This window comes from Cantharellus anzutake (assembly GCF_015039405.1).
Source record: "Cantharellus anzutake strain C23 chromosome Unknown EI90scaffold_36, whole genome shotgun sequence".
NCBI lineage: Eukaryota > Fungi > Basidiomycota > Agaricomycetes > Cantharellales > Hydnaceae > Cantharellus > Cantharellus anzutake.
In genome coordinates, this window is record NW_024066986.1 from 718,663 (window position 1) to 733,570 (window position 14,908).

Sequence of the window (14,908 nt, forward strand, 5' to 3'; positions counted from 1 at the left end):
GCATGCAAAGACGGCATGGTACGCATCCTGAACATATTCGAGATAGACGACAACCTACTTGTGCTTGGAAATCACTCGGACGCGGTATACTCCGTATCCTGCTCGGCGGACGGCAAATGGATTGCATCCGCTTCGGCGGATTCGACCATTTCCCTGTGGCGCGCTGATGGGACAAGGTGGACTCATGCTCGTACCCTTGTTAGCCATACCAACAGTGTATATGCGGTGGCATTTTCCCCGAACAGCGCCCGGTTGGCTTCGGGTTCGCATGATCGTTCGATCCTAATTTGGGATGCAGAAACAACCGTAGAACAAGAGAGCAAGGGCGTTCCATGTGAAATTGCATCGAATGCTCGTTTCATGGTGTCTGTAGACAAGGACAAGATCATTCAGTTAACAGATTCAAACGATCCCAGCTCATCCCCCATTCTATTACGCGGACATTCTAATTCAGTTACGTGCGCATGCTTCTCCCCTGACGATGCCAAACTTGCTTCGGCATCGAGGGATTTGTCCATACGAATTTGGGACATCAATTCCGGACAATGCACAAAACGAGTTGGTTTGGCTGAAGTCACCAAGGATGCCCAATCCAGCCAGTGGAGTTTTCAAGCTCCCTACCATATGTCTTACTCCAAGGATGGTTTGGTCCTTCGACTGCGCGGATGGAAAGTCTCAGACGATGCTGAAGGACCCTTCACGGTTGACCTGAATACTGGCACATGGTTGGAACTCCCGATGCTATGCGTGGATGAAGCTTTCGCGGTGACATATCAACCGGACCTAACCTTACCCATCAAGCTCGATCGGAATTGTCTATGCACTCCATTGGAAAATGGATTAGCATACCTTCGTTGGCTCCCGGATGATTTCGAGCCGATCTCAGAGGTTATCCAGACAGGAAGGAGAGTTTCAGTGGGTGGGAAGGGCGGAGAAGTGGCTTATGTGAACTTCGATGAAGTGAGCGCGTCGAAGATAATGGACAAAATCTGTGCTTGATCTCTCGGAACCTGCGAAAGTCCTATCCGATTAGCCCATGATTTGCTATTGAATAGTGACTATTGCATAGTAGGAGCAATGATGGATGTAATTGTGTCAAGGAGTGACGAGGCAAAGTAATCTACAACTGATGGTGCCTCCCTGCTGTCCTATGTATAAGAGATTGTACCCAATCGCACGCGCGGACGCACTAAACTCAGTCTCGGGGAATGCAAGATGTACCTTTACAGTGTCTTCTCGGCGAATCAGAGTGAACAGGTTGAGTGAACAGGTTGAGTGCTGCAACAGTGCAACAATGGGTCCGAAGTCGGAGCGTTAATGACTTTATAGGTAACTAGTATATGCAAAGATTGCTTCACTACCGTCCAGCGTCTTGGCCTGCCATGGAATAAAGACACGAGCCATTGGAGTAGGTCCATCTAGCCATTGGTGAACACAAACAAAACAAGTTTCGTGAAGAAACGTACTTACAAAGTAAATGAATGAGCAGGGAGAGTCCAGCACCCCCATCTTGTCGTATGAGACTTGACCGAAACAGCGGGACTGGGGAAGAAGCGATTAGCGATCCTTACACTATAAATGTGTTGAAGCCACAATGATAAACCGTATACCTTATTTGAGTCATCACCTCGTATAATGTATCTGCGCCGGCGGGTGGATGATCCCTGACTCCAGCCCCTATAGCCATCCCGATGGCCACCACCTCTGCCCTGATGGTTGCCTCCACTGGCCCCACGTCCGGTCCGGTTCGGACGGCCCCCACCTGGAATATTAGGCTTCAAAGTTCACATCGGAGAGAGCGAAGGGAATGACGATAAGGATATAAATCCCATTGAGGGAAAGAGATCTGAACATACGTCATCCAAATCCCTCATATCCCTCATCTCATATGCATTTTGTTCCGCCTTCTTCTATACCATGGTTAGCCCGACATCTATCCGCTGAATGACGTGAGAAGGAACCCACTCGTTTGCTGGAACTGTTGCCCATGGTTGTATTCGCCAGCAACCAGTTGGGGGCTTCGAGTGCTTGGAGACGGAGAAAGACAGAGCCCCCTTTAAATGGCCACCCCCACACGAATCCCCAGTTCCGCCGGGATATCAGACAATTAAGGTCAAGAACGTAATTATGGCCGCGCCCGCGTGTGGGGCACGCATGGAACACGTGTAGATGAGTACGTATTGGTCAGTGATTCAATTGCGCGGAGACGCTTCCGTTCGATGGGAGTAGGGATCCTCAAACGCAAGAAGCTGAGTGCGACCAACCTCAGCTTCGAACAACCGATCATACGTTTAGATTCTCGCCAACGCAGCAAACGGTTCATTCATTTACCAAAACGACTACTGTTCAATAGAGTTGTGCATGTCAATAGCAATCAGTTGAAATTGCACATGCTCATTATGCCGAAAATATCAGGCATAGTAAAATGATGCTACGAAGAAATGCGGTGCACTCGAAATGATGGTTTATATGCTGCCTGCTGCTCATCAGGAGAGGACGCCACAATGCACAGCATGAATACGCGATACCAGTTCCTGAACTTGCAGAATCATCTGCGCGCGCACAACTTCGCGAATGAGTAGACATGTGAAGAAACGAGTGCGATTCGCATAAGAAGCTCCAATACAATTGATATCAAGAGCATAGTGGTCTCCCACGTCGGGAGATGAGGTATATAGAAATGCGCGCCATAGATTGGTGAGTCTCTAGGGAGAAGGCTCAAAAGCATGTTGAAAATAGCATGCCGTATGCGCGCTTGAAAGTGCCCATATCTTGGAAACCCAACCGCCAAGAATCCTGATCGTACCAGCGGAAGTACGTAGAGTGGGCGCCAATGGACGTGTTCTATTGTGCACGTGCATCGTGTATCAGGCAACCATCAATGTGGATGATGTCCTGGTAGCAGTGTTTGGACCGTGCACTTCAAAGGAGCATGACACGGCAACGTTCATCTGTCGCGGCAGTTGGAGAGGCCAAGTAGAACGATGGTACCGGTACCGAGAGGTCATGAAACCAAGTCAACTGCCAGCAAGCAGGTGGAGATCGGCAGGGAAAAGCCCAGTGCGGTGGAAAAACCGTGTCAAGTTGCACGGAAGTGCTTAAACCGAGTTTGTGGGATGTAAGATGTATTTAGGGCGCTACTATCCTTTCCGCCGAATGGGCGTTATATAAGAGCTGGATCGATACCGCAATTCCATAATAACGATAACGAGTCCGAGGTTAAAGCCGTAGGGCGTCAATTCAGCTCGTTTTTTTTTGCAGACACGTCAGCGGCGAGGGTGGTAAGGTGAATGTGTCAACACTTCGATTCGCGCGACCGATTCGCGCGACCAAGTGAAAAGCGGAAAAGCGTGAGGGTGCTGTCGGAGGATGCCGCTCCCACCCTGGCACATCAAAGTACCTGCCTTACGGCAAAGACTTGGCCATTACTTTATTCCGCTCTTGTTGCAGTCCTCTCGACATGTACATTCAGCTTAGAGTCAACACGATCACAAACGGATGTTTGAAATGAATATTGTAGAAAGACAAAGACAGAAGAATGCTTGCGGACTAATCTGCCGAATGAAGAAAGAGATGGATAGGTTGAATCGGAAGGAGGATGAGATATGGATACAGAAAGTCAAGTGTGGATAGGGTATCAGGTTCCCGAAGAGTTGGGGAGTCAAAGATGCGGATGCAAGGGAAAAGAGTACAGTACACAGCGCCCGCGATGTGGGGCTACGATGAGCAGCTGTCGAAGAGTCGATGCAAGTATTAAAAGGTAGTGGTATAGAAGATCGATATAGGAAGAGGAAGAGTATGTTTGGGGTGAGAAGCAGACGTATTGCAGAATTTATGCAGAGGTTTGATGGCGTACTCGCGCCCCAGAGGTCTGCCGGTCTGGACTGTGAGATTAGGTTTCTGAGTGAAGGCACTGAAGATAGGTGACTAAGCAACGCACAGGACAGGATGGGAAGCGGGCGCGGGCGCACTCCAAAACCTACGTCTCGACGTTGGGAATACCGTCTGAAGATGTCTGATGTTAGCGAAACCGAAAGAGGGAGTAGACGATGCCGAGCACTCACCATCGGTATGTTTTCGTGGCGCCCTCCACCTGGTTCAAAGGGCTTAAGGCGTATCAGAGTCTGGGGGTTTGTTCACATTGATTCGCAGTCATAGACGTACATCAATCTTCTCCCATTCTTGTTGGATTGGCTACATTGGATATGAGGCGCGCTTGGCCATACGAAACCACGGTTATTGGAACGACATACCGTGGTGTTTGCTTGGCCAAATGCGTCTGAAAAAAGCCCGAATATTCATCAATAAATCAATCCAGTGAAGGCTCGGAGGAACTGACGGTAGTGCAAAGAACTCGCGTTCAATGGGGAGTGGTAGCCTCATGTAAAGCGAGCACGCGGTTGGCAACAAGTACTGTGTTCGGTCGGCCGCAGAGCGTGGATTCCGATCTCGCTCTAAACCAGCTCCGCAAGCCGTCGGCAACATGGAAGAGATCGGTTTCTCAATTCAGCGCGCATTGAACGCGGGTACAAATTGTTACTACAAACGAAGGCTGCTCTTGGTTTTCGCACGAGCGTCTGCCCGGGGGCGTTGCTTACATAATCCACCGCTCCACGTAATTCCTACTCGAGCCGCGTGTCCCTGTTTGCGAAGAGGGACTACTCTAGCATGCGCTAAACCCTTTGGGCGACGGCGTAGATGTCATGTGGTCGCTTGCAATTCATTCGCACATCAGTGGCGGAATTCGATTCATATTGTCACATCAGTTGTTGATACTAGAAAGGTTGCTTCGCAACCATGACCTTGCTTGCAGATCAGCAAATATTTGCAATGTTGCTCATCATGGGTTGCGACCAGACTCGTACCCAGTCTGAGGAGCTCCGTGGACGCGCAAAATAATAGCTTTTTTACTCAATGTAAATAAACGTTCTCACGCTAAATCGTTATTCTCACGTTCTGTACTCAATACAAAAAATCACATGGTACGGAGTTAAAGACATAGCCGATCACCTACTCCGAAGTGATCGGCTATGTCTTTAACTCCGTACCATGTGATTTTTTGTATCGAACATATCAAGAATAGGACTCTTCTTGTGAACATGTACAGCAAGCGACAGAAAAAACTGCACACCTAATTTGGATGAATACTATTCAATATAATTCTGAATATATTGGAAACAGCTGATTGACAATGTAGGAAAATAATGAGTGCTAATCACCCCGTCCCAATGGCACACTCTATTAGGATGTTAGCGATTTACGCTCAGTCAATCGTTGTTGAACTAATAGATTAGAACTAATTACCTAGCGTTTTACGCTAGGGCATATGAAGATACATGAGTGACAACACAAACATGTGGTAAAAGTGTAGTCTCACCTCAGTCAATCATTGTTGAACTGAGGGAGACAAAAGTGAAAAATTGTTCACTGCTTTTATAGGCAGTCGCCTCAATGGCGCACTGACTTTGGTAGCAGGAATACCAAGAAAGGAAATGAAGCGCCGTGAAAGGTTTGCTTACTATTTGGGGATGGTACGTTCCGTTCCCCCGTTCGCCTCAGGCCTCAGGTAGTCCGTCTAAATATAAGCTTTAATGTGCTGTATATTCAACGGGGTAGAGGTAAAAGGCTACCGGGCCTTTACAACTACTCCGAGGTATATATATGTAATTTACATATCTCGGCACAAATAAATAAAGAAATAAACACATCACTATAATGGGAATTATAGTGATGCAACATAATATAAATATCACTATAATCGGAATTATAGTGAAGTAAGGTTAATCCCTTACATCCTCCTCCCTTGCGATATTGAATCGCAGACAGGGTACAAGCATATGAAAGGGAAAGCAAGCATATTAAGGAAATATAACACTCTACATACAAAGAATGTATGCAAGCGGGGGTACACTCATTGCAGGAGGCTATAGTAGTAGTTTGTAGGCAAAGCCCACTTAGAGTTTCTCCTGGAACATATGTACCCAGCTCTCGACAACAGCATTGTCGACGATGAAGTAGCAAGTGTCAATATGACAAGCTAGAGTAACGGTTGAGTCACCGTCAAAAATCAAAAAAGGAAAGGAAAAGAACCAACAACGGCATTGTTGTTGATGAGAAAAGGCAGTGACACCTGAATTGGTCCGCTGCGGGATTGGGCACATACTGTGCAGTTGAGTTTATAATGCCCACAAGTTTGCGGCATCATGGCTTCCACCCAGCAAGAGATGAAGCAGTCAACCCGAAGGTTGATACTCCAGTGACGGAAGTAACTCACCGAAGGTTAATACCCCGGTGATAGTCAGTGAGTCCAAACCCGAAGGTTGATACTCCGGTGACACCAAATGGCTCGACGAGCTGACTGGTGGGCGGAAATTCACTGTGGTCACTGACCACAAGGCGCTTACTTACTTCAAAGAGAAGAATCACACTGCGCCGCGTCACATTCGTTGGCAGAATTTCTTTCACGGTTTCAATTGTGACATCGTGTATGTACAAGGCCACACAAACAAAGTGGCTGACGCCCTGTCGCGATACTATGAGTCCTCGTCAGACGAGGATGTCCACTACGACGATTACGTATCCGCAGATATACGAATTGATAAAGAGGGCGACGATCTGCCCTTGGCGCGTGCTGAGGAAGCACGGGAATTATTACACCTGCACAGGTTGAGACTGCAGTGCATACGGCTGGGCGCGTCCCACTCTATCGGAGACGCTCAGGAGCCACGAGATCTCGAAGCATCCGTGCTCGATCCCCCTGACGATCGTCAAGGGAGGAGGGAGCTTTCCCTCGAAGATGTACTGCCGCCATTGGCAGAGCTACGTCCTCATGTAGAGGACAAAGCTTTCATCGCAAGTGTGAAAGACGGCTACTCCAAACACAATGCTTGGAGAGGGATCCTGGCAAAACCTGGGGATTTCCCTAGGTTCTCGATCGTCGATGGGCTAATTTTCCGTCTGAATGATTCAGGCGAGCCACGACTTGTCCTCCCTGAATCTATTCATAAAGGGGAGAGGATAACGGGCATCGCGATCGAGCACGCACACCGCATCCTTGGTCACCTCGGCGCCAAGAAGACGCTCGAGTACATACGCAAACACTACTGGTGGTCTTCGATGTCAAAAGACATCGAGAAATTCTGCACGTCCTGCGGGACGTGCCAGACGACCAAGAAAAGCAAACTCAGATATCCGGGACTGCTTCACCAGCTCCCGGTCCCTGAGAAACCTTGGGAGTCAATCGCCATGGATTTCGTCGGACCATTCCCGACGAGCCTGAGTTATAACTACCTCTGGGTAGTTCTGTGCCAACTAACGTGCCAGGTTCACCTAGTGCCTGTGACGACCCAGGTCAAGACTATTGAACTGGCGCATCTGTTCCTGCAACATGTCGTGCGCTTGCACGGCATGCCAACATCCATCGTGTCAGACCGTGACACGAAGTTTACGTCTCAATTTTGGACTGAGTTACACCGACTCATGGGTGTTAAACTCAAGTTAACTACCGCATTCCATCCTCAAGGGGATGGCCAAGCAGAACGAGCGATCCAGACGGTGGTCCAGATCCTTCGGTCATTCGTCCGACCCGATCAGCGAGATTGGGCCGTGCATATACCCATGGTAGAATTCGCATTGAACTCAAGTGCGAACAAATCAACGGGATTCGCCCCGTTTGAGTTGGTATACGGATACCTCCCACAAATGACCGTGTCTCTGCCGTCATCCGAATTGCCGGGGGTGAAATCCTTTGCCCAGCAGGCCCTGGACAACATCCAGGCCACTCACGACACTATTATTAAGAGTCGTGTAGAACAGGCTATCCAGGCGAACCGACATCGGCGCCCTGATTCCCCAAAACTGAAGAAAGGGGACTATGCATATCTTTCAACGAAAGATCTGAACCTCCCCAAGGGGAGGGCGCATAAGTTGTTGCCAACTTATATTGGCCCCTACGAAATACTGGAGGTATTTGAGGACTCATCAAACTACGTCCTCAGGCTTCCCCCAGTGTTGACGCAAAGAAATATCTTTGCGAAGTTCCACGTCTCACGGCTCGCACCTCATGAGCCGAATGATTCTGTGCTGTTCCCTGGGTGCACCGTAGAAGTGTTTTACAACTTTGGCGACGACCCAGAACGGGAATACCAGGTTAAGGAAATCGTCGACCATCGATGGGACAACGATAAGTCTTTATGGTTCCGTGTCCGATGGGGACTTGGTGACCTTACTTGGGAACCCTTGGCCAACGTAAACGATCTAATTGCGTTGGATGACTACCTAACAGTACAAGGGGTAGAGAACGTCGAGGAACTGAACCGTCAACGACGGGATCAGACGCCGGACAATAGATCCAGCGGACCATCACGACCACGGCGTGAACGTCGCCTACCGGTCCGATACCAGCGGATATCAATGCCTTATCACGGCCAACTATGGCGTTGAAGCCATGAGTTGCCTAAACTGGCAAGTCCGGGAATATCCGAATAATATCGGATAAATGCGACGAAAGCGGGATCAAATCCTGCTTCCTACCATCAAATTTGAAATCGCTCAAATGAACGCTACTGAATCCCCCCTCGCTGATTCCTCCCTCGACCTTTCCCCCATCAAGGAGGCCCTCGTAGACTCCAGTCCAAACTCCCCACCTGTAAGTCCCACCACGGATGCTGCCATGTCGTCAATGGACGACAACTCCACAGTCGCTCAGACTGTCACCCCTGGAACGCCCAGCACGGGCGTTTTAACCCCAAAACAGGACCATTTGGTCCTGCCCACTCGCGTAAGCGCGAGTGAGAAATACCCCCACCTGCCGCGTTCCACGCAGACAGGGCTCGATCAACTCGAAATGATTACAGAAGTCGTGTGGGCCCGTATCGAAAAGAAACTCGAGAAACGCAAAGAGACTACGTTCGAAGACGAACGTAGGAGTGATGAGCTCGATGAGCTCAGGAACAAGTATGAGATGCTGCAGAACGAGGCCGACGACCTGCGTTCTGAAAACGACCGTCTTCATCGACGGGTCGAATCCCTCTGAAAGGCCAACGACGAACTCAACGAGGACGTCTTTAGAGTCGCGCGCACGGCGAGGGGATGCCCTGCGTCTCCCAAACCCGCCCCGATCACATCTTCTGCTCCCTCGTCGTCACGGCCCACTGTTCCCCAAACCATCGTTATCCCCGGGGTTGGCCCGGTGGATCCTGCGTCGGCCAAGTCTGCGCCGTCGAAAAAAACCACCTCTTCCAAGAGATGGGCTCCCACGTCCGACGATGACGAGATGGAAGGCGAATGGGTCGTCGACCCTGATGCCCCGTTCGAAGAATTCGTCGCGAACCGTCCACCCGGCTACCATTACTACGAGTACTACGACGCCAAACTCACTGAAGTGCATGGCGAACCCCTACCCCCACCGACATATTGTCGATCGGTGGCCCTTCCTACCCGCTTCTATGACATCGACCATGTCGATAGAATCGAATTCCCAGACGCGGCTGCGCTCGTCCGCGACAAAGAACCTAAGTGGTTCGAGTTGGTTCGTAACTACATACACACCGAAGAGGGTGTGAGGTTCTATGCTACAATGTACCATCTTGCCTGGTCGTTCAAGACGGGCAAGCCCTCGCAAGAGGACGTCGACACCTGTACCGATTGGTACAGGGTGGCTACAAACAACCGCGCCTCACGAATGCGTATGTCGCGCGATGACATTGAGATGGAGGCGAAAAGACTTCCCGACCAGTACCCCCCGGCTCGTATTGCACGGATGTACATCCTCGCATGTCGATGGATAAAACCAATGACTGACGACGCTCGTGAGCATCATAAAATTCAACGCCAGGAACGAGCACTTATGTACTTGAACCCTCCCCCAACGTCGTACTCAAACCCGCCTATGATGTATGCGAGCCCACACCCTGTGTCGTATTCAAACGCCCCACCTCCGCCGCAATACCCCCCTCCGACGTATGCACACTCGTCGGTGTACGAATCCGCCCACGCACCACCAGTGCGAGGGCGTGCTCCCTCTTCTCATGGACGTGGCCATCCCGCGCACCATGTCCATTATTCGCACCGTCGTCAAGACGAGGATTCGTCCATGAACGACGCTGATGTCGAGACTCGTCACTACGACGACAACTATCTGAGTGACGATGTCGCCGTCGACGCGGCTAGGTCCATGACGACTCGTAGGACTACGTCGAATCGCCCATCCGGCTCTGGCCCATCCAGGTCAGCGCCGCGTAAACGAATGAGGAACTGACCCCCCCTCATCCATACCTTCGTCAACGACAACGCCGTCGTTGACCAATAATCTCTTACCTTCGTCAACGACAATGCTGTCGTTGATTGTCTATTCTGTACCCTTCGTCCTTCGTCAACGCAATCGTCGTTGATTATTCATTTTCTCGTCGCCGACAACTCTGCCGTCGACTGTCAGAACCATGCGAATCTTCGCCGAGGGTAGCCGTAGGTGACCGAGCGTTGCCCGCTAGTGGTAAAGGCGTCCTACACCCGACCGAGCTTTAGCGAGGAATAAACCCCACCGATCTCGAGGCCGAGGCTACTTAGGCGAGTGAGCCGGGATTTCGGCTTCAACGACTCTAGGAGGAGCGTTGCGCCTCGTTCTCGACGCGGTCCCGATACTTAGAAGGTCAGAGGTCTCGCGGGGACAGAGGTAAGCTCTAGGGGGAAATTCTAGTTGATTTCGAACTACAGTACAAGCATTAGTTACAAGCTGTATATAAGCGCTAGGAAACTGAATAGGGAATAAGTCGCCAGATCTCGCGGAGATTGCAGGCGGAGAAAAGAAGGAGGGAAAACAAACAAATAGCACGTGTTCAAGACAACGAAGGTCAAGCGTGACCTTCACCGCGAGGTAACAAGGTGCGGCGAAACATGGAACAACAGGTCGCGGCGCTCTGCACTGCTAGGTCGTTCAACGACAATCAAGAGAGGGGTTGTGGAGAGGTGGCGGGAAGTGGTTAGATGGCGACGGGCGGCGAGCGGAGTGTGCGGGGAGTGTTCGGGCGTGGGAGAGGGTCAGGGAGGAGGTCGTCTGGCCCCGGGGAACGCCGGGTCGTGACATCGACGACCTACACTGTCAACATCGTCACGGTGGACGATGGTATTTAAAAAAAAAAACTCACAACGACGAGAAAGTCGTTCCATCGTCGACAACACTGTCGTCGAGATCTGGGTGCATATGTTCCAGGAGAAACTCTAAGTGGGCTTCGCCTACAAAATACTATTATAGCCTCCTGCAATGAGTGTGCCCCCGTTTGCATACATTCTTCGTATGTAGAACGTAAAAAAAAAAAAATTTTATTTCTTTAAAAATGCTTGCTTTCCCCTTGTGTATATATGCTAGTACCCTGTCTGCGATCTAGTATCGCAAGGGAGGAGGATGTGAGGCCCCGGCCCATGTCTATATTCCGCCCACAACATCAGTTGATGTTGTGTTGTGTAATAATTATGTCGCGACGCTAATTTAGCGTCGCGGAAGCTTCTCTATTTATTTGTGCCGAGAATGTATAAGATTGTATATAAACCCTCGGGGTAGCTGTAAAAGGCGGATTAGCCTTTACTTCTACCCTGTCAATATACAGCCAAATCAAGCGTATACTTAGACGGATTACTGAGGCCTGAGGCGAACGGGGGAACGGAACATTACCGTCCCCAAACTAGTAAGATAACCTTTCACACCTGTTTGTTGACTATTCTGATAGATCATTGTTTTATTCTTTGAATATTATTTCTCCTACACCGGAGATGGACCGATAGTCCCTTGAGTCGCCAGCCCAATCAGAATCTGAGTACCTGGTTTTGTCGTCGTTAGTGGAATTACCATCATAGACTAACTTGAGATGTTTTGACACGTTGAGGTAGCAAAGTAGTTGATTGATGGCTGTCCAGGGTTCCTCTCCTGGATTAGAAGAGTACTGACTTAGTGTGGTAATGGCAAAACTGATGTTGGGGCGAGTCCCAAGCATAGCGTACATGATGGATCCAATGTAGGATTGATATTCACAGGTGTTGATGTCAGGGTCAGGTTCTTCATGGCAAGCCAGCCCCACGTTAGAGGACATGGGTGTCGAGACATTACAAGAGCCATTAAATCCAAAGTGATCGATAACATCAGTGATATAGCATGATTGAGAGATGAAGAGTAGTCGCTGTTGGTGATCATGTGTGATCTCCAGTCCAAGATGTTGGAGTGCAGTGTGCGTTCCAGAGGTTTCTGACCAGGTGACTTTCACCTGACCTGTAAATGAGTACTTTTCCCTTTTCTATTATCGCGGAATTATCCACTACTGACTATACAGACATACCCACTGAAGGAGAGAACGAAGGAAGGTCAGTTGGGAGGTTCAAACGAGACCACCACTAAGCTGTTCCCTGGTTCTTTAGTTAGGATGGGGAAGTGTACTAGTATTATTTGTTGTAAATATAGTACCAATCTGAGTGTTTTGGCTAATTCTATTTTTATGGGTTAGTCTAAAGTTTCTGGGAATTGACTTACAGATAAACCGAGCCCTGCGGAGCTGTTCCTTTGTTGAAATTTCTTAATTTGTCTAGGTGTAATTCTGTGTAGAGTTGTTTAATTTGGAATTTAACTTGAATTAAATCTTTCACTTGGTGAAGTTTCAAAGATTCTACTCAGTTAATGGATTTGGATTGTGTCTGGAGTGTCCCTTGAGTTTGTTTTATTTTTGTCTTATTTTATTGCTTGTTTTAACAGTAGCAAAATAACTGTTTTGTGTTTACACTTTGAAATCTGGAGTGTTAACCAGCTTTCCTGTTGAAATATTTACTTAATATTTCTCTCCCTAATTGCTGCCATTTACCACAGTGGCAATCTTAACTGTATATCACTTTTTCGTGCTGGAGTGTCAACCAGAAATGCTTGAGAAAAATAATACTCTATTTTCTTACTTCTCTGAGGGGGGCCAAAGGTCGCAGAAAGGGTCTCCCTTTTATACTCCTTGGGTTGCCTTCCTTTTTCATGCTCTACCTTGTATTTACAGGATTTATTTACAGTGTATTTTCCTCAAACTGAATAAAAAATGAAAATTTCACACTATAGTTCTACTGTGCTCTGCTGTGCTAAACTGCAGCTCTACTGTGGTCAGACTGCACCTAGAATCCTTATTGTCCTTCCTCACCTAAGCTTTTTAATGGTTAATTAGAACTTGACTGCACTGCATTTGTCACAGTTTTCTATTTCAAATTCCTCATATTTACCATTAAGTTCGCTATGACTTGGTCATTCTGAATTCAAACTTTGCATTACTATGCATATGGCTGCACTGAGACCTTCAGCTGATTTATTCTATTTTTATCCAGTAACATTTAGTTGAAATGAGACTTGAAATGATAAATGAGTGAATTATTCAGGTTTAGAACCGAAAGAAAAAGTTGCTAGTAGTCAAGAATTGTTCAAACGAATGTATTATAGCTCTCCACTTCATTGGTATATCGTTCCCTAAAATTCCTGCCATGGTCCATCATAGTTTAGTGGTTTTCATGGATTTCATCCATCTCCCCTGATTCCCCTTTGTATTATTACATCCTAGTCAGGTAATACGTACATGGATGCGACACCTGCAACCATGTCAAGTCCTTCCCCACATGGAAGTCAGGAGGAAAAACCATGCAGAGAGAGAGCGTTGAACAAGAAAAGCAAAAGTGAACCAGGTAGAGGGAGCAGAATCCAGAATAATGGGTCGTCAACGTCTATAAAAATGGGTGAAAAGTTAGCGGTGAAGAGGGGAGCAAGAAACTGGACTGATCTGGCTACTCACCTCTGTTACCCTATCTGTTCCATCGCGACTACTCAACTCGTTGAAATGTCCTTCCAACCTTTCCTTGCTTGCTACGACTCGGTGGTTGAAGAGAAGAAGAGCAGAACGTACGACACGGAAATTACCACCCGGAAGAAAATTATTGACTAAATATATGGGTAATTTCCGTGTCGTACGTTCTGCTCTCTTCTCTTCAACCACCGAGTCGTAGCAAGCAAGGAAAGGTTGGAAGGACATTTCAACGAGTCGAGTAGTCGCGATGGAACAGATAGGGTAACAGAGGTGAGTAGCCAGATCAGTCCAGTTTCTTGCTCCCCTCTTCACCGCTAACTTTTCGCCCATTTTTATAGACGTCGACGACCCATTATCCTGGATTCTGCTCCCTCTACCTGGTTCACTTTCGCTTTTCTTGTTCGACGCTCTCTCTCTGCACGGTTTTTCCTCCTGATTTCCTTCCTCGCCATTCCTCATGTTCTTTCGTCGACTTCGGTATTCTCCTCGCAATTTCCTCACGTTTCGATTTCCCGTTACGCTCATGGCCATCAATCTCTCCATCATACCGGACATCATCAAACTCATATCCGCCAAATTGCATTCGACCTAATTTGTGTCCAGTTCGCGTCGGTTGTTCGTTAATTGCTCATAACCGCCTGGTCTCCTGTCGGTCTCCTAGCTCTTCTAATATCCGCTGTTTACTCCTACCGGTCATTATTCATCTTTCATAACCGTGTGCCTTTCATTCTTTCATCATAACTCGTTGTTGGGAATGCATCAATATCCGGAGTTTCTCCAATCAAATATCCGCCAGCTTTCCGACTTTGGAGTGTTCCACTCCTTTCTCTCCTAATTTTCTTATCTTTGTACAGCGTTACTAACTTTTGCCTAGACCTCCCTCCTTTTACTCCTTTGATTTGTTCCTTCCGACGATACTGACACTCTCCTGACTGCTCCTAACTGATCAATCTTACTCAGATTTTCGAATTCCGTCATACTCAATTTCGTCGGCGGCCTCCGTTTTGCTCGAATAACCACTCGTTCTCGGCTTTAGGTCTTCGTTAGGGGTTCGATGTCACAGTTTGAGCCTGGGCGACTGGGCTCGCTGTAACATG

At 48.3% G+C, this 14,908-nt stretch overlaps 1 protein-coding gene across 1 annotated transcript; it reads right to left on the bottom strand.

Moving 5' to 3' along the window:
- Window positions 1-954: 954 nt before the first annotated feature.
- EI90DRAFT_3065369 (uncharacterized protein) lies at window positions 955-2,042 on the bottom strand. Its single transcript, XM_039060864.1, has 5 exons — window positions 1,966-2,042; window positions 1,857-1,910; window positions 1,611-1,775; window positions 1,471-1,542; window positions 955-1,418 (listed from the first exon to the last, which is right to left on the bottom strand). The coding sequence occupies exons 1-5, from the start codon at window positions 1,987-1,989 to the stop codon at window positions 1,245-1,247; spliced, it is 489 nt and encodes a 162-aa protein (XP_038914261.1). The 5' UTR covers window positions 1,990-2,042; the 3' UTR covers window positions 955-1,244.
- Window positions 2,043-14,908: the final 12,866 nt, after the last annotated feature.

Excerpts from the sequence above, each read along its gene's own strand:
- EI90DRAFT_3065369 (XM_039060864.1), bottom strand. The coding sequence starts at position 1,989 with ATGGGCAACAGTTCCAGCAAACGA. Across the intron at positions 1,911-1,965 it reads GCAACAGTTCCAGCAAACGA|AAGAAGGCGGAACAAAATGC; the intron begins GTGGGTTCCTTC and ends ACCATGGTATAG. Across the intron at positions 1,543-1,610 it reads GAGGTGATGACTCAAATAAG|TCCCGCTGTTTCGGTCAAGT; the intron begins GTATACGGTTTA and ends CTTCTTCCCCAG.